The sequence below is a fragment of the Cavia porcellus genome, unplaced genomic scaffold, assembly GCF_034190915.1.
Source record: "Cavia porcellus strain 051 isolate PalLab524CR breed Dunkin Hartley unplaced genomic scaffold, mCavPor4.1 scaffold_1, whole genome shotgun sequence".
In the NCBI taxonomy this organism is placed as follows: Eukaryota; Metazoa; Chordata; class Mammalia; order Rodentia; family Caviidae; genus Cavia; species Cavia porcellus.
Window position 1 is genome coordinate 27,983,442 of NW_026947484.1, and position 25,027 is coordinate 28,008,468.

The window sequence follows — 25,027 nt, forward strand, 5'->3', positions numbered from 1 at the left end:
ATACTTGTAATCTTATTGCTTGATCATAGTTTTGATCCATATTGTACCCACCTCGTGATTTTGCTCTACAAAACTTCTTTTGAGGGAAGGCTTATTGGTAACTCACTTTGTGGATCCCTTCCTGTTTCTTTCAGGCAGAAGCTGTTTCTCCTTAATAAAATTTCCTATTCTTAACTTCCCGTGTTCCTTTGACTTCATTCTTTGATTTTGGGAAACACGAACCCACCATATAAGACATCTAGCAGGTTGGGAGTTACAATATTTCTTATATAATTGGAGCTCCTATATCATTTGGAAGATAACTGGAAGAAGGTAAGAGTTTGCTTTTGTTTCATGGATTTTGGATTGTGACTTGTCTGGGTAACCAGAAATCACCATCCTTGGTTGTCAATGCTTATGCCTTGAATTTTATGTCTTGTCTTTTATACACATTGTTTTTTGTTTTTGCTAAAAATGATGTTGAATTTAAATTGAGAACATGGGAAGATTATGATGTTTCTTTCATGGGACATTTTACTTTTGGAGGCAAGGTCTTGTATTTCTATTTTGCATATGCTGCATTTCAACTAACTAGTTGCTGGATTTATTGGTGCTCCTTGATCGATCTGTTTGATTTGTTAGACAATAGTACTAGTGAAAGGTAATATTAGAACATTCCACAGTGGACTTTGACATGAAATGCTATAAAATGGATTTTTATGAAATGTAGTTTATATTTAGAAAATATTCATATCTATTAATAAATCACAGGACTCCATCCACCAGTAAAAGACAGTAAGTTGACAGCCATTCTCAAGACATGAAGCACAAGTTTCATTGGGACAGTCTGGCCTGATCCCTCTCTACATGTTAGGCCTCAGTTTCTTTTCTAGTCTGATCTTCCATTGGTGAGGAGGCAACCTTAGTTCTTGAGATTCCCTGCTGTTGCCTTTCCAGGTTGAGAGTGATAACTTGTGGGCAAGTTGTCTCAAAAACTTACCATTCATGTGACAAGAGTCCCTTTTTCTGATTTCTGATCTTTTCTATCATCTTGTACTTTCCCTTTTTATGGAGGAACTTTTCTGTTAAAGATTAGGAAGGGAAGAACTCTAAACTGTCCCAATATTTTTTTTCTTATCCAACAACTAAGAACTTTTAAATTGAGCTGATAGAAAATGAGTGCTTGTTAACAGCAGAGACAGGAAAGTCATTTTAGATGAGGAATACATATTCTATCTCTGGATCAAATGAGACATCAGATTTTACCTGTCTAGAGAAAACAGGAAATCACCAAGAAGCAAGCCCTCCCTGTGAACCAGCGCCATGCATGGGTTCCCACCACTAGGGGGACAGTCAGACTGCAGCCTTTTCCCATGAGTCAGTGCCATTTGTGGACCTCGAGGGAAGAGAACAAGAATTCACCAAGAAGCAAGCCTTCTCTGTGACCCAGCACCATGCACAGGCCACTGTCATTGTGGAGACAGCCAAACCACAGATCTTTCCAGCATGCAGGCTGAGAAACAAGAAGGACCAAGCCCCCTCCTCCTCATAAATGACAAGCTGATCTGGAGAAAAACAGACTGTGATGATAGATACTGAGGTGAAATGCAATTTGATGCTTGTGGTGTTTGGTGTTTCACTGACTTTGCAGGTCTAGGGCCAGTGGTTTGATCATATATTCAGAGGATAATGGTATGTAGTGTGGCAACTGTGAGGGATCTCCTTCTCAGGGTGGTGAGCCATTATTAATTCCCTATTATTTTGTTTTAAAGTCCTGTATCATTTTCATTGTTTTGTTGGGTTGGGTTTTATTGTTTTGTTTTGCTTGATCTTGTAATATCCAATGGCATAGGCAGCTATTTCAAAGATAGCAAGATATATATTTTGGATTTACTATTGTTTTGTTTAAAAGTCCTTTGCTGCATTTATTGTTTTGTTTTTATTGGTTCTATTCTGTTCTATTTTGTTTAATTTTTACCATGTCTGAAGGTATCTGCAGCTGTTTTGAAGACAAGAGGCATTATGGTAACCATCGTTGATTTTGCATTGTTTTGAAGTCCTGTGTCACTTACACTGATTTGTTTTGATTTGCTTTGTTCTGTTTTATTTTGCTTGGTTTCATTCTCTTTAAAATAAAATTTGAAGGGGCTGGGGATTTAGCTCAGTGGCATAAGTGCCTGCCTTATAAGCAGGCAGTCGTGAGTTCGATCCCTGGTACAAATAAAAAGGAAAAAGACAAAAATAAATAAATAAATAAATAAATAAAATAAAATTTGGAAAAAAAAAAGAATTTTGCCAATCTAGGAGTACACACATGAAAGCCATGTCCTGGCTTATATGTTCTGGCCACAGTATCTTGGGTGCAAGAGACTAAACCTGGGACCCATGGAAAGAACTGACTTCTGGGTGAGACCAGAGAGAGCTATTTTCTAAGCACAGTATTTAAGGAACCAAACATACTTAGTTTAAGGGAGAATCCCCAACTTCCTGGCTCTCTCTGTCCCTTAAGTCTAGCTCTCATCATTTATGTGTGCAGGGGAGAGAAATACTTTTGTTAATGTGGAAATTATAGTTGCTGAAAGATAGGTATAAGTTTTAACTGTAAACTCCGTAAGTGTGTTGCAAATATAGAAACAGAAATTTTAGAGTGACTTTTGAGTAAAGCTTAGCTTTGTCTTGCTAGCTAAGGAAGATTGCCTAGGTGATTAGGTAGGTAGCACAAATGTCTTTGTCCTAGGGCCCACGGCAGGATTTTTCTGACCTATTACTTGACTCTGTCAGTCTGCAGAAATGCTCTCTTTTGCAGGCTGGGAAGTGCTCCAACCACTTCCAATTTACCCTTTGACATGTTCTTTACTTCCTTTTAAAAACTAGAAAGCAGTGGTTCAGGTCTCTTGATTATTGGTTTAACATTGCTAACAATGCTTCCTTCTTTAAATATGACTGTTAAAGCTGGGATCAATTGCAGCTTGTGCTTTTGGGAACACATGCTGGAGTTAGGAGTGAGTTTCTGGGAAGGTAGCTGGTAAGGGTAGCTAGTTGGACTTGACTTAACTTCTCATAACTCTCCAGAAGGCAACCACATGCTCTGGAGGTCACCTGGGGGGGTACCTTGAGAGAATATAGAAATCAAATAGGGATTAAAAAGGATGCCTATTTTTGGGAAATTTAATGTCAAATTTTCTTACTCCTTTAAAATATATTCTTACTTAGTGTAATGTGTTTGATCCTCATGTATTAAGAAAGGGGTTTTTAATATTTTTCTTCACTCATGCATGACTTGCCTACTCCCTTGAGGCAAAATGGGATACAAAGAAAAGTACGGATTATGATACTGTTTCATGACTAGAACTGTACTATAAGAGAGGGAAAATGGTCAGAATTACCTTGTGTTCACATTTTTCTCTGAATTAAGAGAAAATCCTTGCATTCAAAATGTAAGTGTAAGCCACAAAAAACCCAGATATCTTTGGCCTTTAAGGCACAATAGGATGCATGTACTATCGCTGAGCCTGAGACTTCCTTTTCTTGCCCTTTGGGTCCTGAGGAAGAGGTTTCCAAGGCAACATTAATCAAAGCCTCACTTACTATTACTGAACCTAAGGATGAGGTTTCTATTGCAAACTTGATCTAAGCCTCATCCACTAGTACTAAGCCTGAGGTTCCCCACAGTTGTACTCTGGACCCTAAGGGCAATACTTTTAAACCAGTCATGATTGAAGCCTCTACCGGGCTACATCCATCCTAAACTGTCTTTGTTCAAGTTCCTCAAGGGCAGTGTCCCTTATAAGAAGTGAGTGATAAATCTGGTACTGCCCATTAACTTTTTTCTCAGTGACCTCAAACAGATCAAACAAGATCTGGGAAAGTTTTCTAGGCAAGTAGGATGGCACACCTCTGTAATCTCAGTGGGAGGCTGAGACAGGAGGCCATCCTGGACTACTGGGCTACACAGTGAGTTCAAGGCCAGCCTGAACTACATAGGAAGACCTTGTCTCAAAAGACAAAAAACAAAAACAGAAGCAAAAGGAAAGTTTTCAGATGACCCTAACAAGTGCATTGAGGTTGTTAGGGGACTTACTCAGGCCTATAAATTAGACTAGAAAGATGTAATGCATCTCTTAATTCAAACATTGACTTCTAATGAAAGACAAGTTGCACAAGTTGCTATTACCTCTGGAGATGACTACCATATTGTTAATTTTGTAAGGACAGCTTATTCTTAAAGACAAGTTTATTACCCAGTTGGGTTAGGATATTAGGGAAAAGGATACAAAAAGATGGCTTTTGCTCCAGATAGCTCACTTGATACTGTAGTGAGATTGCCTTCTCAGTATTTTATAATCGAGTTTAGGAGGAGGTGAAGAGGAGAAAACAGAGACCAAGAGAAAGTGGCTGCCTTGATTGTGGCCTTGAAGGAATACTCTAATTGTGACTTTTGGGGCTACAAGAAGAGCTTGATGACTAAACTCATCTGCTACTGCTGTGGAAAGCCAGGCTACCTTAGGAACTATGATAAAAACTATCATGACATGGGACCCCCTGAGCCATGCCCTCATTGCAAAGGTGACCAATGGAAATCAGACTGCTTCCTGAGACGGAGGTTCCAAAGATCAGACCCATCTTACCATCAGGTCCAACAAGACTAAGGGCCTTGGGGCACTCTCTGTCTTTTCCCACAGGCCAGACTGTCGTCTCCATGGAGGAGCCCCTGGTAATCATGTCTATAGAGGGAAGAGAAACCAGCCTTTTGTTGGACACTGGCATATTTCTCTCAGTCCTTCTTTTCAAGCTGGGCCTTTCTTCTAGCTGTCATACTTCAGTAAAAGGAGTCACTAGAGAGTGGGTATTTCTCACAACCCTTACACTGTAACTGGGTGGCTTTTGCTTCTGCCATTCGTTTTTGACTACACTTGAAAGTCCAGTTTCCCTCTTGAGAAGGAGATTTTTTTTTTTTTTTTTTTTGGTACTGAGAATTGAAATAGGACCTTGCACTTGTCAGGCAGGCACTTGTGCCTGCTAAGCTATATTCCTGGGCTTGGGGAAGAGATATCTTATCTTGCTTGAATATTGTAATATACATGCTCTGAGGTCAGATAACACTGCCTACCTCTCTTGGAGACAGAAATAAATCCTGAAGGATTGGCAACTAAAGGTAGGATAAGAAGAGCAATAAGAGTTTCCCTGGTGCAGATACAAAGATCTTACTATTTTTCCTCACAGAGACAAAACCCTCTAAAAAATTAGAAGAGGATTACTATCTATATTCAACAATTTAAGGGCACTGGTTCTACTCAAACATTGTAATAGCACTTGCAACACTTGAATGTTGGAAGTTCAAAAATTCACTGGGGAGTGGAGTTGGTACAGGATCTTAGGATGGAGAATGAGACATTGGTGTCCTTTCACCCAGGGGCCTAACCCGTACACTCTCTTTTCTCAGATCCCATAAGTTGTCATTGGTTGTCACTGTTAGATTTAAAAGATGCCTTCTTGGGTATCCCTTTACATACAGATTTTCAGTTTCCTTTTGTCTTTGAAAGTCCTCATGACCTGGCCTCTCAGTTAACTTGGACTGTGCTTCCTCATCTTTTGGACAAGTGCTTTCCCACAACTTGACATGTTTTGAATTTTCCACATTATGGTCTTGCAATATAAAGATGACATACTGTTATGTGCCCCTTAGAAGAGCTCTCTAGCCAATGTACCCATGCTCTGCTGAATTTTTTGGCAGACAGAGCTTGTAAAGTCTCTAGGTCTAAGGCACAACTTTGTGGCCTTGAGGTGAAATAGTTGTGCCTTATCATATATATGTAAAGGAATCCAAAGACTAGAGGAAGAGAGAATTAAATACTTTCCTTCCTACAACCCAAGACCTTCAAAAAACTAAGGGGATTCCTAGGAATTACAGGCTTTTATTGCCTTTAGATAGCAGGTTATGGTGAGAGCACAGGACCCCTCTACCAGCTTTTAAAGGAAGCCCCAAAAGCATATTTTAATCTGGGAACCTGATTCCCAAGCTATATTCTAGAAGTTTAAACAAGTGCTTTTAAATGCCCCAGCTTTGAGCCTACCATCAGGATACCATTTCTATTTGTATGTTGAGAAAAGGTGGGGCATGACTTTGGGAGTGCTTATACAAGATCAGAGACCTTTTCAATAGCCTGTAGGGTATCTGAGTAATGCATTAGACATTGTAGCAAAGGTCTGGTCTGTGTGCCTTAGAGCTGTGGTTGCTGTAGCTCTGCTGGTACCAGAGGTATCCAAGCTAACTTACTTTCTTACTTAATTTTTTTCTTTATTGGTTTTTTGAGACAGGGTCTCACTAAATAATTCAGGCTGACCTTGATTTCACTATGTAGCCCAGCCTGGTCTCGAACTCATGGCAATCCTTCTGCCTCAGTCTCCCTATGTGCTAGGATTATAGGCATGCACCATGACTCCCTCCAAGCTGACTTTAAACAAAGATCTCACAGAATGTATATACTATTCACAATGTGACAGGACTTCTTTCTTCCAAAGGGAGGATGTGGCTCTTGGACAACTGACTTCCTAAATATCAGCCTCTACTTTTAGAAGGACCAGCCATTTAAATAAAGACATGTTTCTCCTTAAACCCTGCCACCTTCCTACCAGTTAAAGTATTTTTTTTTTTCAGAGAAAGAAATACCCAGGATGACTGTGAAATACATGATGGAGAATAAGTAATTCTCCAAATGTACACAGCAGAGAAGACTTGTTAGATACCCCTTTCTGATCCCGATTTGACACTCTTCTGTGATGGCAATTGCTTCATGGAAAATGACACAAGAAAGGCAGGGTATGCACCAGTGACTCTATGTTAGACACTTGAAAGTTCCACACTTGCCCCTGGGTCTAGTGCACAGTTAGTAGAACTCATAGCTCTGACCAGGGTTTTACAACTCAGTAAAGGACACAAAAGTCAATATATTGATTCAAAGTATCCTTTCCTAGAGTTGCATGCCCATGTATCCATATAGAAAGAAATTATCTGACAGCCAATGGATCTCCCATAAAATATTGTAAGAAGACAAACTTATACCATCTGTGTAGATGCCTTCCAAAGTGGCAGTAATTCACCATAAAGGGCACCAAACAAGGTGACAATGAAGTATCTGGAGGTAATCAACTGGCTGATACAGCTGCAAAAGAAGCTCTCAAGGGCCCCCACGTAGGCCCCCCTGATCTGGTGAGTTCCTTGATCATACTTGAGCCAAATATTCTCAGTCAGAAGTCAAGTGGGCTGACTCCTATGGGAGTCAGGATGGTTACAATCAGATAATGGTAAACTGTTTCTTCCTGGGGCTAATCAATGGAGAATTATTAAGTACGTACATCAAATCTTTCTCTTGTGGAGACACGACCCACCTCATGGCCTCAAAATTATTCATAGAAAAAGGACTTCTTCAGATAACACAATAGATAGTTATGATGTGAGCTCTGCCAAAAGAACAATCCTCTTAAAGGGACCATAGCCCCTCCAGGTATTTAGTGACTAGTGAATACCCTGGAGAAGATTGGCAGCTTGATTTTACTCATGCCAAAGAATAAGGGGTTCCAATACCTGTTGGTCTCAGTAGATATTTTCATGAACTGGGTTGAGTCCTTTCCTTATAGAACAGAAAAATCAGGAAAAAGTACTCGTGCAATTGTAAAAGCAGAATGTTGTGTGTACATTCGTTACCCTTCTGTAAGTATCTCAATGGTTGTTCAAGATATTAAACGACAGGTTAATTCCATGTCAGATTGTAAAATTCCCTGGACTTACTCTCTTCGTGGGAGGCTACTACTGGTTCCTCCTAGTGGAAACATTTGTTTGCTATATCTGTAATAGTGTTGTTGATCTTATCATCATATGTGACCCCTTTCAGCAGACTCAGCCAGAACGGTCTTTGCGCCTTGCCCCCTCATAGCAGTTCTGGATACCTCTTCAGAGAGGAAATATGACAGACAGCTTAGTTAGGCAGAAATATTATAGGCAGTCAGCCATGGCTAGAACCTTGATGCAGTCGGTGCAGAAGATGGTAACAGATCAAAACTGTGGTTAAGCGCTCACTTGAAGATGATTAAAGTCACTATTGCCAGATTGTGATAAATAGAAGTTTGAGGTTATTGGTACCATCTTTTTGACGTTTCCCATTTAAATAACCCCTTATCTCAGTAGAGGTGGTAGGGGCTATTGTCTCCCACCCACTGAGATCAAATTAAAACTAAGACTAAGACTAAGACTACCAAGACTAAATCTACTAAGAATAAGACTAGAGATTATGGATGAAAGTTAATGATGTTATTCCTGTACACTTGCTATGTGACCTACTTCCCCACTGGATCAATGTCACCTCAACAGTTTATTATAATCTTATTGGTCGATCATAGTTGTTTTTATTTATTTATTTATTTGAGACAGGGTCTCACTGTGCAATTTAGGCTGGCCTTGGTCTAACTTTGTAGCCCAGATTGGTCAATTTACAAAAACCTACCTGCTTCAGCCTCCCAAGAACTGGGATTATAGAAGTGTACCACCCAGCCTGGCTGATCATAGTTTTGACCTATGTTGTACCTACCTCATGGTTTTGCTCTACAAAACTTCCTTGGAGAACTGGGATCCCTAACAACCCATTCAGGACCCCTCCTATCTTTTTTTGTCTTTTTCGTTTTTATCGGTACCAGGGATCGAACTTACGACTGCCTGCTTGCAAGGCAGGTGCTTATGCGCTGAGCTAAATCCCCAGCCCCGACCCCTCCTATCTTTAAGGAGGTATTTTTATTCCCCAATCCTTTTCCTCAATATATTTTTCCTACTCTTAAGCTCTGTTCCTTAGAATTCATTCTTTGACTTTGGGGAATATGAACTCGGCATATTGGACATCCACCAGGTTAGGAGTTACATTTATTTTTTTCCCATATCATTTGGAGGTCCCATTATCACTACTGTGTGACCTTGGGGGAATTAAGCATTCTTTCTATAATATTACCCTCCTAAGTTATACTGTGAAGATAAGGTATATGTACACATATATTTATGTGCACCTGTGATATTTTTAAGCACAATGAGCCAGAAGAACTACAGAAATATAGGAGAGTTATTTTCATAGCCACTATGTCTCTTGCCTTTTCTCTCTTGCTGTAGCCTCCCTGCAAATGAAGTAAAGTAGGTCATTACCTTCTGCTTAATAACCCTTCATGTATTTGAAATTGCTGTTTTCCAGAAGTATCTCAAGTGAGTTTTAAAAAAATTGCCTGAACTATAAAATAGCCATCTAGGGCAGTGAGTCAGCATTTTGCCTAGACATAAAATCACAAAGATTTAAAACAGGTAATATAATCTTTTTGAAAGACATATACATCTCCTTGGAGAAGCTTTGAGAAAAATTGAACTTTGCAAGTTTATGAATAGTTTATTACATTTCAATAAGTATATCACGAATCAATAAAGCAAAAGTTAAGGACAATGAGCTCATTTCAAAGCCAGTTATTGATTCTCAAGTTCTAAAATAGAATAGTACAGAAAGGTATAGAGAAAATAGGAAATATTTTGTGATAATAAGAATTTTAAGTATCTTAAATGCAGACTTAAAGAAATTTTAAGACACAAAGGAATTTTCAGCAGCAACTTAAGATGTTTAATTTTCCACTCTTAAAAATATTTTGTCACAGGAGTTTGCAAAAACATATTACCTATTACTGACTCATTTATTCTTTCAATTTCTTATATACTTCCTTCTCTTGACTTTAAAAACCTTGCTAGCTGTCCTATCTTATGTCATTGTCTAGGTCAGTTCAAAGTGCCATAACAAAACATCACAGATTCAGTGGCTTAAAACAACAGAAATTTATTTCTCACACCTTTGGAGTCTCAAAATTTACGATCAAGATGCCAGCCTGGCCTGTTTCTGGGGAGATTCTTTCTGGCTTGCTGAGGGGTTCTCAAATGGTGGGAGGAGACAGCTATTGCTCTGTCTTTAGCACTAATCCCATCATGTGGACCCCATCTTCACAACCTCATCTGAACCCCAGTCATCTTCCAAAGCCTCATGTACAAATACTGTCACACTGGGGGTTAGAACTTGCATATGAATTTTGGGGAGGGTAGAAATATCAGTATATAAAATGTACTAACAGATAAACTAAAAATGGCTCCAAATTATCTGACTGATAAAAAACTAAATAGAAATAGTCAATAGAATTTAATTTAAAAAACTATTCCTGTAGAATGTTTCCATTTTTCTTCCTTTAACACTAATCTAATTCAACAGGAAAAGAATTTCCTAAAAATGCTTTATGAACTAACATTAATTCTATGAAGTTCTTTAAAAACAAAAGATGGAAATTGCATAGATGGTTTTGGTAAAAACTGAGAAAAAGAATACTTATCTATCTTTGTGGGCATGCTTAATAAAAACAACTATGAATATTCTATGCCTTATTCCTGTATGAATTAAAAGATCTTTTTTGACTGTTTAAAATAATCTTGCCTGGTACGATAATGGGGGGCTGAGGCAGGAGGAATGTCATGAGTTTTAGGCCGGCTTAGGATACATAGTGAATTCAAACCTAGCCTGATCTACATAGTGAGGCCAGATCTCAAAATAACACCACCAAAAAAATCTTAACTGACATATAAAAATTGTACATATCCATAGGTTACTAAAGAGTCTTAAAATAATCTAAAACATTTGGATATTCAATATCATTACCAAATTATATTTTCATAGACATTAAAAGGAATAGTAAATCAGATATCCTTTCATTTAAAATATAGAGAACTGGGATGGAGATGTACTCAGTAGTAAAATAAGTGCTCTGTGTTCAATCCTTAGCACCATAAACAGAAAACAAAATAAAACCAAACAAACCAAAAAACAACAAAACCTCAAAAACCAAATCAACCAAAAAAGCCATGAAACAACAAAATAACAAAACCAACAACCTAGCTAGGTCTGGTGTGCATGCTGTTATCCCAATACTCTAAGAGACTGAGCAAGAGGGTTATAAATTCACAACTCAGCAAGACTCTGCCTCAAAATAAAAAATAATAAAAAGAATGGATATGTAACTCATTACAAAGGTACTGGGTTCAACAGTGCCACAAAACAACAACAAAACCAGAAACCTGAAACAGTAAAATAAAATTGTCCAAGTTATAATGTCTTGGATTTTACCTAACTTTGAAACAAATAATTACATTTATTACATGCATACATTTGAAGGCATAAGAAATTTATTTTTGATTGTATACATTTCATCATTTTAAAAATATGCTTAAGATTTCTGTAGTGACAATGAAACGAATGGACAACATTTTTCAAATTTTCAAGTGGAAATGTAGAGAAAAGCAGGACAAAAGATTGAGAGCCAGAGCTTAGGTGATTTGGAAAAGTCATCTAATAGGCAATTTGCAGTAATTTAGGGGACCCAGGATGGTCTTGCCTAAAAATGCTGCAGACTGGAGATACAGCCCAGTAATACAGCACTTGCCTAGTGCCTGCCAGGCCCTGTGATTCAATCTCTACTACCATAAAGAAAAAAACGGTTGCAGGTTAGTATATTTGAAGTGAAGGGGGAGGAAATCTAATTATAGTTCAGATCACTACACATAGAAAAGTATTATATAAAATAATTTTTAATTTTTCAAAACTCAATTAAGTGTGTGTAGGGTCCATTGGTATCCAGCTTTAATACCTGCCTGTTCCCGTACGTGCCATGTTCCACTACCACCCCAGCTTCAGCACATTTGCTGTTAGCAGCTAATTCTTTTTCACATAGAGACACAAATTGTGAATAAAGTTCTAATCCTTCTTCTTTTCCAGAGTTAGAGTGATATTGCATGTTTCTTCCTTTTACTCTGCCCCCAAGGGTGGCTTGAGGGATGATAAGAATGTCGCCAGGTAGATCCAATATAGAGACGTGCTTGCCATTTTCTGTTTCACTTAATTTCACATTTAACAGTGTATTAACTGGGTGAGGAAGAAAGGTGAAAACATTTTGAAGTGAAAAACAAACATGAAGAAAATCATCAATTTTTTAGTTAGAAAAGCTCATGTTTAAAACCCAATTTGTTAGCTCTTATTCTTTATATAGTCTTTATTTAAATTTAAAAAAACTACTACACTAACCCAAATGGAAAAAATGAGTAAATTTCACATAGAAAATAGCATGCTTTAAATCCTATTTGGCAGTAACAATAATTTGGCCTAACAATAAATTCAGCAGGATTGTAACCAGCCACTACACGTCTTGCAGAATTTGAGTTCAGCCTGGGAAGTTTAGTGAATTAATAAGAACTTGTCTCAATATTTTAAAAAGGGGGTGGGATAGGGAAATAGTTTAGTATGAAGGCTCTGGGTTCAGTAATCCCCAATACTTCAAAGAATTAACTGTACATGGAACCTTAAATATTGTTTCCTCTGGAACACATTAAAATATTTTGCCTCCTTGCTTCTTTCATCTCACTGGAACAGACTGTGAAAAATTCTTTTCACACTAAATTCTTCTCTATAACAAAGAATATTAAATAAAAATTATAATGCATCTATTATTTAAAGTTGGCTACCTAGAGTTTTAAGCTATGACAAAGCTTCCAGGTTCAATCCCATCATAAATCAACTAATTTTTTAGTGTTATAAGCTTGAAGGCACTATTAATATGGACTAATCCTTTTATAAATATAGCCCATGGAAGAAGCATACAAATAAATTTCACTGTTACAAATGCAAAAATAAAAAATACAGGGATACTGACACTATCTATCTACCTATCTATCTATCTATAAATATATAAAATAAAACACAGTAAAATATTTTAATAGCATTTATGATACTATTTATAGCTAGTAAGTATCCAAACCACCATACATATCTATGAGTAGCTAAAAACCTAAACTTAGCTTTTACACCTTACAATAAACATTTTGAAAACAATCACCAAAAGATTGTCTAATATAAATAAACTTTAGGTGTCTCTGTCTCTATAGAGATATAAATGAATTCTGCTTGCTAAAAACAGTCTTGAGAGGTCAAACAGTAAAGGAAGTTTATAAAACTCTGGCCTTAAATTCAGCTTTATGAGTTACACTTTCTGATAGCGTGGTCAGTGGTTTCAGTTATTAGAGGATCTGTAGTAAATGTTGTTAAGGATTCAGTATGGTTACCCCATTCAATAAATCGAGGAATTAACCTGATAAAAAGCTAAGGCAGAGCTGGGGATTTAGCTCAGTGGTGTAAGCACCTGCCTGGCAGACCTGAGGTCATGAGTTCTATCCTCAATTCCAAAAATAAAAAACAAAAAACAAAAACCAAACCCTAAGGTAAAACATCCAAATGAATTCCTAAAATGTTTTAAATACCATCAATTTTCACTTAACATATATTTTTAAAAGCGTCTAATTTTTTCCATTACAAACAGAATTTTGCTATGTACACAGAAGTCCTTATTGACTCTTAAGGAAACTAACTCTCTAGAACACTTCATTCCAGTGGAAATCGCTATCTTGCTATCTAGGCCTCAAGTCAGTGATAAAAGTAAGCAATTTTGGAACAATAGGCCTGAGATGTAATACCATTTATTATACTTTCACATACCTCCCTCTACTGGTTATAACTGAGAGCTCAAATTAATTCTGTAAGCATATAAATATCTGTATGTAAAAGTCAACGTAACATCCTCTGGATGTGGTGGTGCACTCCTGTAATCCCAGCACTTGGGACACTGAGGCAGGAGGATGGTTGCAAGTTCCAGACTAGCCTGGGCTATAAAGTGAGCCCAAGGCCAGCATGAAGTTCATAATGAGACCCTGTCTCAAAAAGACCAAAAAAAAAAAAAAAAAAAAGTTAATACAACACAAGTATAAGGAGGAGGGAGGGGAGGAGAAGTGGGAGTTAAAAGAAAGAAGGGTATTATGTATATGTACCAGCTCCCCATGGTGAATACAATCATTAGTTACTATAATTATGTACAAATAAAAATAAAAGTAAATAGAATTAAAATAAGACAATAAATTAATAGCAGGCTGGAAACTCAAAGATCCTAAGATGGGTTATCAATCACATATCTCCATTGATATATACAGGAAGTTAAGCTTTAAAGGATCCCTGGAACTGTCCAGGTATACCAAAGACTGATTGAGGAAGTACACATCTCCTTGTTAGCTATGCTATTTCAGACTTGATGTATGCAACAGATTCCCAATGGCTATAAAATTTGATTAGAGAAATTTGAATCCATGTAATAAATGCAAGGTGGGATTTAAGAAAATCCCATCACATTGGCATACTTTGCCAGCTAGAATAGAAGGGAGTACATATTAATGCTATGAATAACAGATGCATTTATTCTGCTTGTAACTCAAACCAGCAGGATGTGATTCTTTTTCAATACCGGAGATTGAATACAGAGCCTTCATAATGAGCTACCTTTCTAGCCCTTTTTTAATGTGAGCAGGTTCTTGCTAAGTCACTAAGTTTCCTTGGTGGGGTTTAAACTTGATCTTTCTGCATCAGCCTCCCAGAGTGCTGGGATTACAGGTATATGCTACCATGCCCAGCCAAAATGTGATTCTTACAGTCACATAATTCTTTACTGGGAATTATGATATAAAAACTTTTGTGTTACACTATCCACTAAAAGACTTAAGGTAGACCTTCTAGGTGACTTAATTCACCACAATCTTATGCATGTATTTGAAGTAAACTCACAAAGACATAGAAGCACACAGGAATTTAAGCATTATAAAGCAAAAATATACCTAGGATTTGGTGGGTTTATTTTATCCTATTGTTATAAAAATCCATTTAGCCCTCTAGGAGACAGCTTAGGAAATCAATCTTACATCAGAATGACAAAAATTTTATTTTTGCTCTTGTAGAATACTACTTTTTTTATGGCCAATGAAGATTTAATCTAAGGCAAAATATCTTTAGAAGAAGGGTGGTGGGAAAATGTAACACTCCAGCATTAGGACCTTACAAATTACCCTCCACAGTAGAAGCCTTCATTTCAGTTTTTCCATCTTTTTGTTTCACTTTTTTTTTTTTTGAGACAAGGTCTTGCTGCTAAGTTCAGGGTGGCCTTGAACTTACTATGTAGCCCCGGCTGGCTTTGAACTCGTGGCAATCCTCCTGTCTCAGCCTTTGTGGTTTGGGATTATAGGAATGTGCCACCAGGCCTGGCCCTCATTTTCTTCTTAAATACTTCCAAAGTTCTTTGATATCCGCTGGATTACAATCTCAAACTATTACAGGTACTTGTTTTTCATCTTCATCTATCTTGGTTTCTTCTTAAGCATCATTTTCATGCTTTGACAAAGTTGTCAAACATGTTGATACATCAATGTAAAATTCCCACTATAAGCTTTGAGTTTTTTGTTTGTTTGTTTTTTGTTACCAGGGATTAAACTCATGACCTCGCACTTGACAGGCAGGTACTTGTGCTGCTAAGTCCCCGCCCCAGCTTTGAGTTTTTGTCTAAGGTGTTTATCAAATGGCTATTATTGCCTGTGAGTTCAATTATTTGAACTAATAACTCATTATACGAACCTCTCTCAGGTTAATTTCTATAATCTTCAACTAGGCATGTGTATGTGTATAACATATTTATTTATTTATGACACAGTCTTGCTACACTGTCCAGCAGGCCTCAAGTTCTTTGGCTTAAGTGATTCTCCTGCCTCAACCTCCTGATTAACTAGGACTACAGGCATGTGCCACTGTACCAGTTTATATTTATTAATCTAGTTAGTGGGCTCTGCCCTTTAAATTGTCTCTAACTTTAGGGACAGCACCATTAATTACCTCAGTTTTTTGTTTGTTGTGGTACTGAGGATTTAACCCAGGGCCTTTGCATTAGCTACATCCCCAGTCTTTTTTACTGGGCAAGAATCTTGCTAAGCTACTAAGTTGCCCAGGCTGGGCTCAAATTTGGGACCCTCTTGCTTCAGTCTCCTAAATGCTAGGCATGTGTCACAATACCCAGTTGGGTGGGGAGTGGTTCTGAACATAATTGTTAGCACTGAATACTGCTCTGAAATAGCATATGATTTGCTTTGGTCTATGTGAATGTGTAAATGATCATACAGAATGTACAGTACTATGGATTATTCAGAATGCTAGAAAGCTGCAGCCAAATAAATTACTGTTCAGAGATTGTGAATCTTTCTGTACCCCTGGTGGGATGTGGCTATGATAATAGTTTGGTTCAAGAATCAGGAGAATCTTATTCATATATATATATATATATATCCTACAAAGAAGTTCATAAGTGGTTAATGTAAATTCTTACATAACAATAATATAAGCCTGAGATATTTCAGGTTTGAAATGTCCATCTCCCCTTTGCCCGCCCCACCTCATACATCTGATGCAATCTATTGCTCTGTTAGGGACTTTTATATGGACGATAAGAAAATCTACACTAAATAACGCAGAATCTGATTGATTATGTATGGCAACTCTGCCTCCAACAACGTTCTGTATTCTTGGCTGAACTGTGTTGAATGTGTTTTTATGTGTTTACTCTTCTAAACCTTAACTATTTAAAATACTGTAGTATTTTAAAAGAAGTCTATCACATATGTGTATTTAAAATTTTGTAGCAGGCAGATGGCTAAAGCTAATAACACAAGACAGAGGTAAGTAGCTAATAACTTAAATACCAGGACAATTTAAGCTTGTGCTATTGGGATAGTATGTAGCTCGGTGATGGAGCATTTGCGTACTATGTACAAGGTCCTGAGTTGAATCCCCAACATGACCAAAAAGGAAAAGAAAAAAATGATTCTGCTTTTTGGTCCTTGTTCATAAATGTCTGTTGATATTTTTCTCACTTAAAAAAGAAAAAACAATATGAAACACATACCCATTTTGGCAAGAAGTTCCTTGTCAGCTCCCTTGAAGAAACACACATAGATCACTAATCCTCTCTGAATCTATGAAAAATCACAATAAATTCAATTTAGAAAGAACTCTATACCAGAGATATAGACCTCAGTGTTACAATTTTTATGAACATGGAGGTTAAAAACAGAGGAAAACAGTTTTGTAACAGAATTGGTTTCTAAATATATGAGCAAATAAAATATTTTTAAAGTTTGAATTATTTCTTTCAAAAATTAAACTTCAATAGCCAAGAGCAGTGAATACTAGAGTATACCTTCAACTATTTATTTCTATTCAACATCAATAGAACTTTCAACTAGCTTCCTCCCCACCCAGAAAGGCTGATATTCAGTCTTAAGAACACTTAGTTTGCAAAGACCATTTATTCAATGCCAAATGAATTCACATTAAACCAGAATGAAGAATAAGTACCGACGTTACTGATGTCTTTTTCTGTTTATTCCTCCCCATCTATTTATTTGCAGATAGCAAAATAAGGGTCTGATTCTATTTCTATCAACTCCAGGAAACAGTCCAATTATCTTTTTGTTATTGTTGTAAATGCTTTAAATAAACATGATTAAGCTTTGTAAATTATATTTATGATAATAAGTTCTACATGACAAGGTTGGTTGTCATTAGGAATATAAACTTAATTTATATAATGACTGGGTTATTTATTATCTCTTGTAAGAGAGACTATAAGAAATGCTTGATAAATGTTTGTGATTCTGTAGCTGAGTGAATCATCCAATTTTTGATTTTTATGTATTAATTTAGAAAACTCCAGGAGCCTCACTCACTCTAGGAGATATTAGGAATATTAAATGTGTTAACGTTTGTAAAGTGCTTAGAACAGTGCAGGGTTCATAGTAAGTGCTATCTCTGGGCCCTGGGGATTGGGCCTTTGCACTGAGCTACATCCACAGTTCTTTTTGTTTTACTTTTAAAAAGTTTTGAGGCAGAGTGTCACAAAACGATCCATGCTGGGCTAGACTTTGCAATCCTGTTTTATTTTCCTAGAGTGGTGGGATTACAAGCATGTGCCATCACTCCTGATTCATATGTGATTATTAAATTAGTATATAAAAATAAATTTAAAGGTGTATGCACCTTTAAAGCACCTCCAAGCACTTTACAGACTTACGTATGAAGGGGACCCAATTTATCTGTTAAGTGCACTAAAATTCAACTGTATCTTTCAGGTTCTACATGTTACCTAAATGGTTTCTATGTCAATGTAAAAGCAGCTTTGTATTCATACTTGGTTTACCTAGAAAAGGAGTCCTGTTTTTTTTGTTTGTTTGTTTTTGTTTTCACTGTGTAGCCCAAACTGGCCTTAAACTTGTAGCAATCCTCCTGCCTCAGCCTCCTGAATGCTAGGATTACAGGTGTGTGCCATCATGTCCAGCCAAAAGGAGTCAGTTTTAATGATGTGCAATCATGCTTCTGGGTAATAGACAAGGGTCTCCAATGCATACTCATAACAAGAGACTGCCTAGGTAAATGGATTCAGGTAACCTACACAACTATCATAGACCTCTCCTTGGTATTATTTCCAGCATGAACCCTAAACTTCAGTATATTCATAGCTGGACACTTGCAATTAAGGACCTATTTATTTCCAGAAATAGATACTTATTCTTTCCACACACCACATCACCTTCTCATTTTATTATTTTCTTTTTTTCTTCAAGTAATCTTAAATGTGACTTATAGAGTCCTTCAAGTCTAAATCACTTTCTTTGTAGTTTCTTGGTATAAAACATTCCAAATTTATAGAAAAATATAGATAATTTTATTGTAGCTTAAAAATGTTCAATTCCCAGGAAGAGAAAGTCTGTGACAGCAAAGTTCTAAATGAATGAAACTAAGAACAAGCAGAATAACTTTCAAATTGTTTAACAGTTAAGACACTTTCTAAAAAACAAGAACTGTAATAGAACAGTATACAGGATGCATGAGAAAGGGAAGAACTTACACTTTCTCACCATCTAATTACTTGTCAACTCTTTAATTAGTCTGTGTGGGAGTGGAAGGGAAAGCCTTTAAAAATAGCTTTTAAAGTTTACAAACACAAACTGATAGTTTGGAAGGCTGCAATAAAAGATCTGTGATTTTGCACTAGCAAATGTGGCATGAAGAACATAAAAGGAGATAAAGTAGCATAGAAAGACTATAAATCAGGAATAAAAGACTATTAAGTCAGGAATTTATAGTGCTACTAGGCAATAATCAAAATGGTTAATACAAATATTTTCAAAACCAAAGCTTCAACAAATGTCCTAACAAAAACAAGATAAAAGGAAAAAGAATTTTTGAAGAGAGATAAGAATATCGGATTTTTTAATGTTTATAAATATTTCCAGATTAGCATAGGGTAACAAATTCTGATGTAAGAAAATCAGCCACATATCACAATTCATGAGTAGTGTTTAATGACCCAGATTGTGTCTAGAAATGCTAAATCTGGTATCCAAGTTAGCAGAGAAGATAAGTGAATGATCTTCTACACTGAAGATTCTGAGTACCTCCAAATCTTAATTATGAACTTTTTGAAAAATAATTCAGCTTACTCCAAAAATATGTCAAGGGCCTTAACATTTTGTTTTGGCAACAGAGAGGAGGCAGGCTGTGTAACAAAGGCAAGTATATGAGAAGATACTCATTTATCGTACATGTTTTAAATTCACTGGAGGAAATGTGTTCAATAATACAACATTATAATAAAAGTAATAGTGGTCTTTGTTCCTTAGTTTGAAATAAACCAAAAACAAGAGTTTCTTGGGCTGGGGACTGAAGATCCAAGATAAGGCGCTTGTTCAACATGGGTGAGTCTCTACTTTTGATCATCTGGCACCAACACAAACACAAAAACCTAAAAACCAAACAAACAGAAAACACAACACACACTTATACACACACACACAGAAGAAAAAAGTTGTTTGGGGGGAAATCTCATTTCTATGCTAAGACCAAATTATAATCAACATAAACTAGGACATAAGTGAAACCAGTTCACAGATTTTGACCTCTTGGAGCAAATCTAACCCATACAGTAGAACCTAGTCTAGCACTGGCAGGAGCAGCAGGTGTCTGGGTCACTCAGGCCAAAGTCCACCGAGCTCAGGTAGACAGAGGGTGACAGCAGGTGCAAATCCCCGAGGTCCGCCACGCCGACAGGTTTGCTCTGCTGCTGTCCCAAGGTCTGGCGCCCGTTAACAGTGGTGCAAGACTGCAGACAGAAGCGCAGCCAAGCAGGCCCCTGCAGGCCGCGTCTCGAGCACCGGCCTGAAGTCCTGCGCATCCCAAAGCACAGGAGGAGGATGCAGGAGATGCGGGTCATCGAGACTACGCACTAATACCGCCCCCGCGCATCGGAAGATAACAAGAGTTGTCAGCTCGATGTTACCTCCACCCACTGGGCCGCGGCATCTCCCTCGGCTGGGTGAACTTGCAATCGGGCGTGCAGGCATTGCTGGAGAAGCGCCCGGGCCTGAGGAGCGCGGCCGCCGTCAGCCATTGCTGCCACCAGCACGCGTCTAAGGCTTCCTGCCACATTCTGCTCAGGCCACGCCCCCAGCATGTGGGCGGGGTTACGGGGCGGGGCGAGAAGGAAGAAAGGCTCAGCGGCCCGGTGGTTCCGCCCCCAAGGCGGGGGTGGGGGGGAGAAATCCTGTCCCAGGAGACCCGGATGTGCGGTCTCCTGGTCCAATAGTGTTCAAAGATGCTCTGAAAGTTGCGCACTGGAAGTCACAGACGTGCGGTGGGAATTTTTTTTTCCCGCTTAAATCAGTAGTTATATATTTTTTATTTATATTAGTACATAAAATTAGTACATATAGTATAATTAGTACATTATAATCCGCAGTCTATAATGATTATATTGGTTTGAGGAGTTGGTACTCGTACTCAACATGTCTTAATTTTTATTGCCATTTTCTCTTTCTCTCCCTTTCCTCTCTCTCTCTCTCTCTCTCTCTCTCTCTCTCTCTCTGTCTCTCTCTCTTTCAAGCCAGAGGCTCGCAAAGCAGTGCAGGGTGGCCTTGACTCTGTAGCACAGGCTGGTCTCAAACTGGAGATCCCCTTGCCTCAGCCTCCCGAGTGCTGGGATTATAGGCTAGAGCCATCTTTCCTTCATCTCTTGATCCCCTTCTCATGTGCAACAGAGCTATCCCCCTGTTTCCTATTTTTTATTTTGTTTTTGGGGCAAGGACTCGCGATGTTTTGTTTGTTTTTGTTTTTTTAAAGGTAAGGTCTCACTGTACAGTTCAGGCTGCTCTTGAACTCATTGTGTAGCCCAAACTGGCCTCTAATTGGGATTATCCTCATTACATAGCCTTTAGAATGCTGGGATTACAGGTATGCACTGTCACAGCCCGTCCAAGGTCTCACAATGTAAATCCCCAAATTGCTCAAACTGGTTTTGATGCCTGGATTATAGATCTCACTGTATACTGTTAAAGGAATGAAAAGACCCAGTGAAGTCTTTTCTGTATACTGTGTACTGTTAAAGAAGTGAAAAGACCCAAGTCTTTCCTACATACAGCTGAAGTATTTTTTCCACATTAGAAAGCTTAGGCTTCCAGAAGTTGAACATTTTTAAGCCTACTCCACTGAAGTCAGTATTATACTCATTATGAAGATAAATAGAGTAAATCAGCTGCAATACAAAGCAATTGCAGATGGGACTAGAAGCTATGTATCTTTCAAAAATTTTCTTATTCTAGTCAATAAAACAGGATGCTTTCTCTATCGGGATCATTATGAAGCATTCTGATTCTGCTGTTGCAGAAAGGTATTGCTATGTGAAAACATGCTTGGAGATGAGTTCTTTTGAAAAAATACCTTATCCAAAGGATTGTGATTGTTCATAAGTTATTTAACCTGACAGTAAAAAGTAAAACAACATATTTGGATGCACACAGTAATATTAAATTCTGTAATGCATTTTCTGTATTTATTAGAATGTAAATAAAGCAAACAAGGGCTTGATTTTCTTTCCCATGCGATGAATTCCTTCAACTTGCATCGGATTAGCATTTATTTTTCTCAGGCTTGGAAGGTTTAGACAAGCAATAATAGTGTTACCCTGATTGCATTACCCAGGTCATTGATTTGGACTCTTTTGGCACAATATGTCTATACATTCAGATCTGTTTTAGAAGATGACATCATTGGCAGTGTTACTAGCCATACAAAGAGTGTGACAGAAGAAAATAATCCATGCATAATCAGTGTTCCTTTGTGAACAAAATCGAAGCTGCTTATTTGCTGGTTATCTTGCAGCCTGCCTTACACTTTTAGTAAAGACACAAAGTAAAATCTTGCATTGTCTCTAGTTGCTGTACTACAAGGATTTCAACATTTGTTGATATTTTTCTGCACAGCATGTTGGCACTGTCATATCATTGTAACTATGAGCCACTCTCTCTCAGACCCAAAATGCACATATCTGGAAAGATCTGTGACATAGAGACTCTAGCCACAACTTACAATAAGAGATTTTGATAATGAACACTTAGGCAATGTGCAAATAGGTTTGCTAATAGGTTTGGGGACTGGGGATATCTGTTGAAAATAGGGTACATGGTTCCCAGAGATTGTCCCACCACAGAAGAGCTGTCATAAACTGGGAAATTCTTCCTGTTAATAAATGGAGTCTGAGTAGTAATGGTTAGCTTCTCAAAAATGACCAATTAATTTAAACCTTCCTATTGGTTAAGAATCTACATTGTAATAGAAATGTACAGTAAGTAATAAATTGGGGCTCAGGTATTCTTTTCTTCAACCTGCAGAGGGCAGTAGAGAGTAGGCATCAAAGAGCATTTCCCTTTTTTGTCATATTTTGTGACACCTCTTGTTGCACAAAGAATTTAAAAAAGCAAGACATACATACTGAGAGGTAGTAAAATATGAATGCAGAAAATGTACCTTGGATAAAAAATAGCAAAAAATAACAACATTATGTCAGAAAGTCCCATTAGGAGAAATTTAAAACAAGCTAAGATGATAGCTCCTGACTAGACTTCTGATGGATGATGTAGCAAAGTTTCTATAGATGTATAATTTAATTTTTGTTATAAAACAATCATGATCATAATATGTAATGTTGAGGTTGAGCAAGTTGTACAATTTGCAAGTTAGAAGTAAAAGCAAAGCATAGAGTTAAATTGGCTTTAAAGAAGAAGGTGGTTCACTGGAAAGTAAGAGAGCTTTGCATTAGGGGTACATGAGGAATCAGTTTGGACAGAAAAAATGCCCAAACAACTACAGTGTAGAGAAGGGACCATATGGACAAGTGAATTAATCATGGATGCATTCTAGGCCTTTTGAGATGATATAATAATTGATTTAGAATAATTTTTAAATTGGTTGATTCTTTTAAATAGACTGCTCCATATTCTAATATTCAAAAGTGTTTCACGAGTCTGGGGATGTAGATCAGTCATAAAGCACTTACTTAGTTTGTGTATAGTGTTGGGCTCTATCCCTAGCACTAAATCAAAAAAGAAAAAATTCCAAAAATATCTCATAAACATGAAAAGTTTGAAAAACACTTCTATAAGCTCTTTTGCAGTCCACACTAAGCTTCTTGATAATAAAAAGGAAAGAATAGAAAAGGGAAATATTTATTTCATAGTTCTTAAGATAAGCAGAGCTTTTCCTAAGACTTACTTCTAAAGATTACTTCTGGGGAAATGGCAGAGTGGTAAACAGCAGAGAAACAACCTCTCTGAGATTTGGTATCCAGATGCTGAAATATAGCAATGAAAAAAGAAGGAGGGAAGTAGGTCCCTGGACCAAGCAAGGATCTGGAGCAAAAATTTAAACCTGTGAGGAGAGAGATCTCACTGCAGAAGAAGGAGGAGGCAACAGCTAGGCCAAATAGGCAGCAACTTCTCATCCCCCATAAATTGAACAGGAGGACCTTGCAACAGACTCAGAACTTGAAAGCCAGTTACACCTGGAAGACATCTCTGAAAAGGGCTTGTTTCCTAAGGGAATACACAATACTAGCAATAAAGGCTCAGTACTAGCTACCTGCCATAAGCAATGTATAGCCATCAGTCCAGAAATTAAACTAAAAAAAGAAAAAAGAAAAAGAAAAGAAAATGAGAAGACACTTAAGCAAGATGTAGTCTTAGACTTCCATCTCACCAAAGGCAAACCTAGAGAGCAATGAGGTGGAACAATTCAAGAGCCACCCAACTGGACCACTTGAAGGCATAACAGGGGAAGTAACAAAGCGAGGGCTGGGGATATAGTTCAGTGGCACAGTGCCTGCCTGGAAAGCATGAGATCCTTTGATTCCTGGTACCAAAAAAAAAAAAAAAAAAGCAGATGAATAAGGTTCTAGAAAAAAAAATGAAATTAGTTATAATCTCTCAGATAACTACAGAGATGGTGACCATAATGAAAGACATGGTTAGTGACTCTAGAGAAGATACAGGTAAAAATAAAGAGCACACAAAAATAATGTAAATCATGAATGCCCAGTATAGGAAAGAAATGGAATCGATGAAACAGGTTCAAACAAATATCCAGGTGATTAAAAATGCCTTTGACACTATACATAGAAGAATGAACCAATGTGAGGATAGATTAACAAATATAAAAAGACTGAGGTTAACAATAATGAAAAGAGAGATTCCTTAAAAATAGCAAAGGGGTGCAAGCAACACTCTGTGACAGATTATGAAAATAGTCTGTCACAATTTGAGCTTGCTATAGCAAGAAAGTCTAACCTATTTCGGCACTCTCCTTTCTGTGAGACAAGCCGTTACATAGACTGAAACAAGTTAAAAGAAAAAAATAGCAAAGGACTATGAGAAATCAATCCAGCACTTGCTAGGTGATTCAATGAAGAATAACATAAGATTAAGTGGAGTCAAAGAAAAAAGAAGGAGATAGTACAAGCATAAAAAGTCTGTGCATAAGCGTTATGGCAGAAAACTCCCAAGCAGGGGTAAAGAATTTGACATACAGATAAGTGAGGCATATAGAACTCCAGTAAGCCATGATCAAAAAAATCTACACCAAGGCATGTAATGGACAAGATTCCAGAAATGTCCTGATGGAATGGACAACTATTGTGAACATAAAAATATATTCTATGGTAACTATTATTGTTTTCCTGGAATCCTGCTCTGAAG

General features: G+C 37.5%; 1 protein-coding gene and 1 non-coding gene across 2 annotated transcripts; one reads left to right on the forward strand and one right to left on the reverse strand.

Moving 5' to 3' along the window:
* Window positions 1-11,199: 11,199 nt before the first annotated feature.
* On the reverse strand, window positions 11,200-20,462 carry Dtd2 (D-aminoacyl-tRNA deacylase 2). Its single transcript, XM_003464763.5, has 3 exons — window positions 20,284-20,462; window positions 16,852-16,921; window positions 11,200-11,957 (listed from the first exon to the last, which is right to left on the reverse strand). Exons 1-3 carry the CDS (start codon window positions 20,455-20,457, stop codon window positions 11,632-11,634), a joined length of 570 nt encoding a protein of 189 aa, XP_003464811.2. The 5' UTR covers window positions 20,458-20,462; the 3' UTR covers window positions 11,200-11,631.
* A 4,085-nt stretch (window positions 20,463-24,547) lies between these two features.
* On the forward strand, window positions 24,548-24,673 carry LOC111755429 (small nucleolar RNA SNORA28). The gene has a single exon (XR_002789981.1). It is a non-coding gene; the product is annotated as a small nucleolar RNA SNORA28 (small nucleolar RNA).
* The last annotated feature ends 354 nt before the right edge of the window (window positions 24,674-25,027 follow it).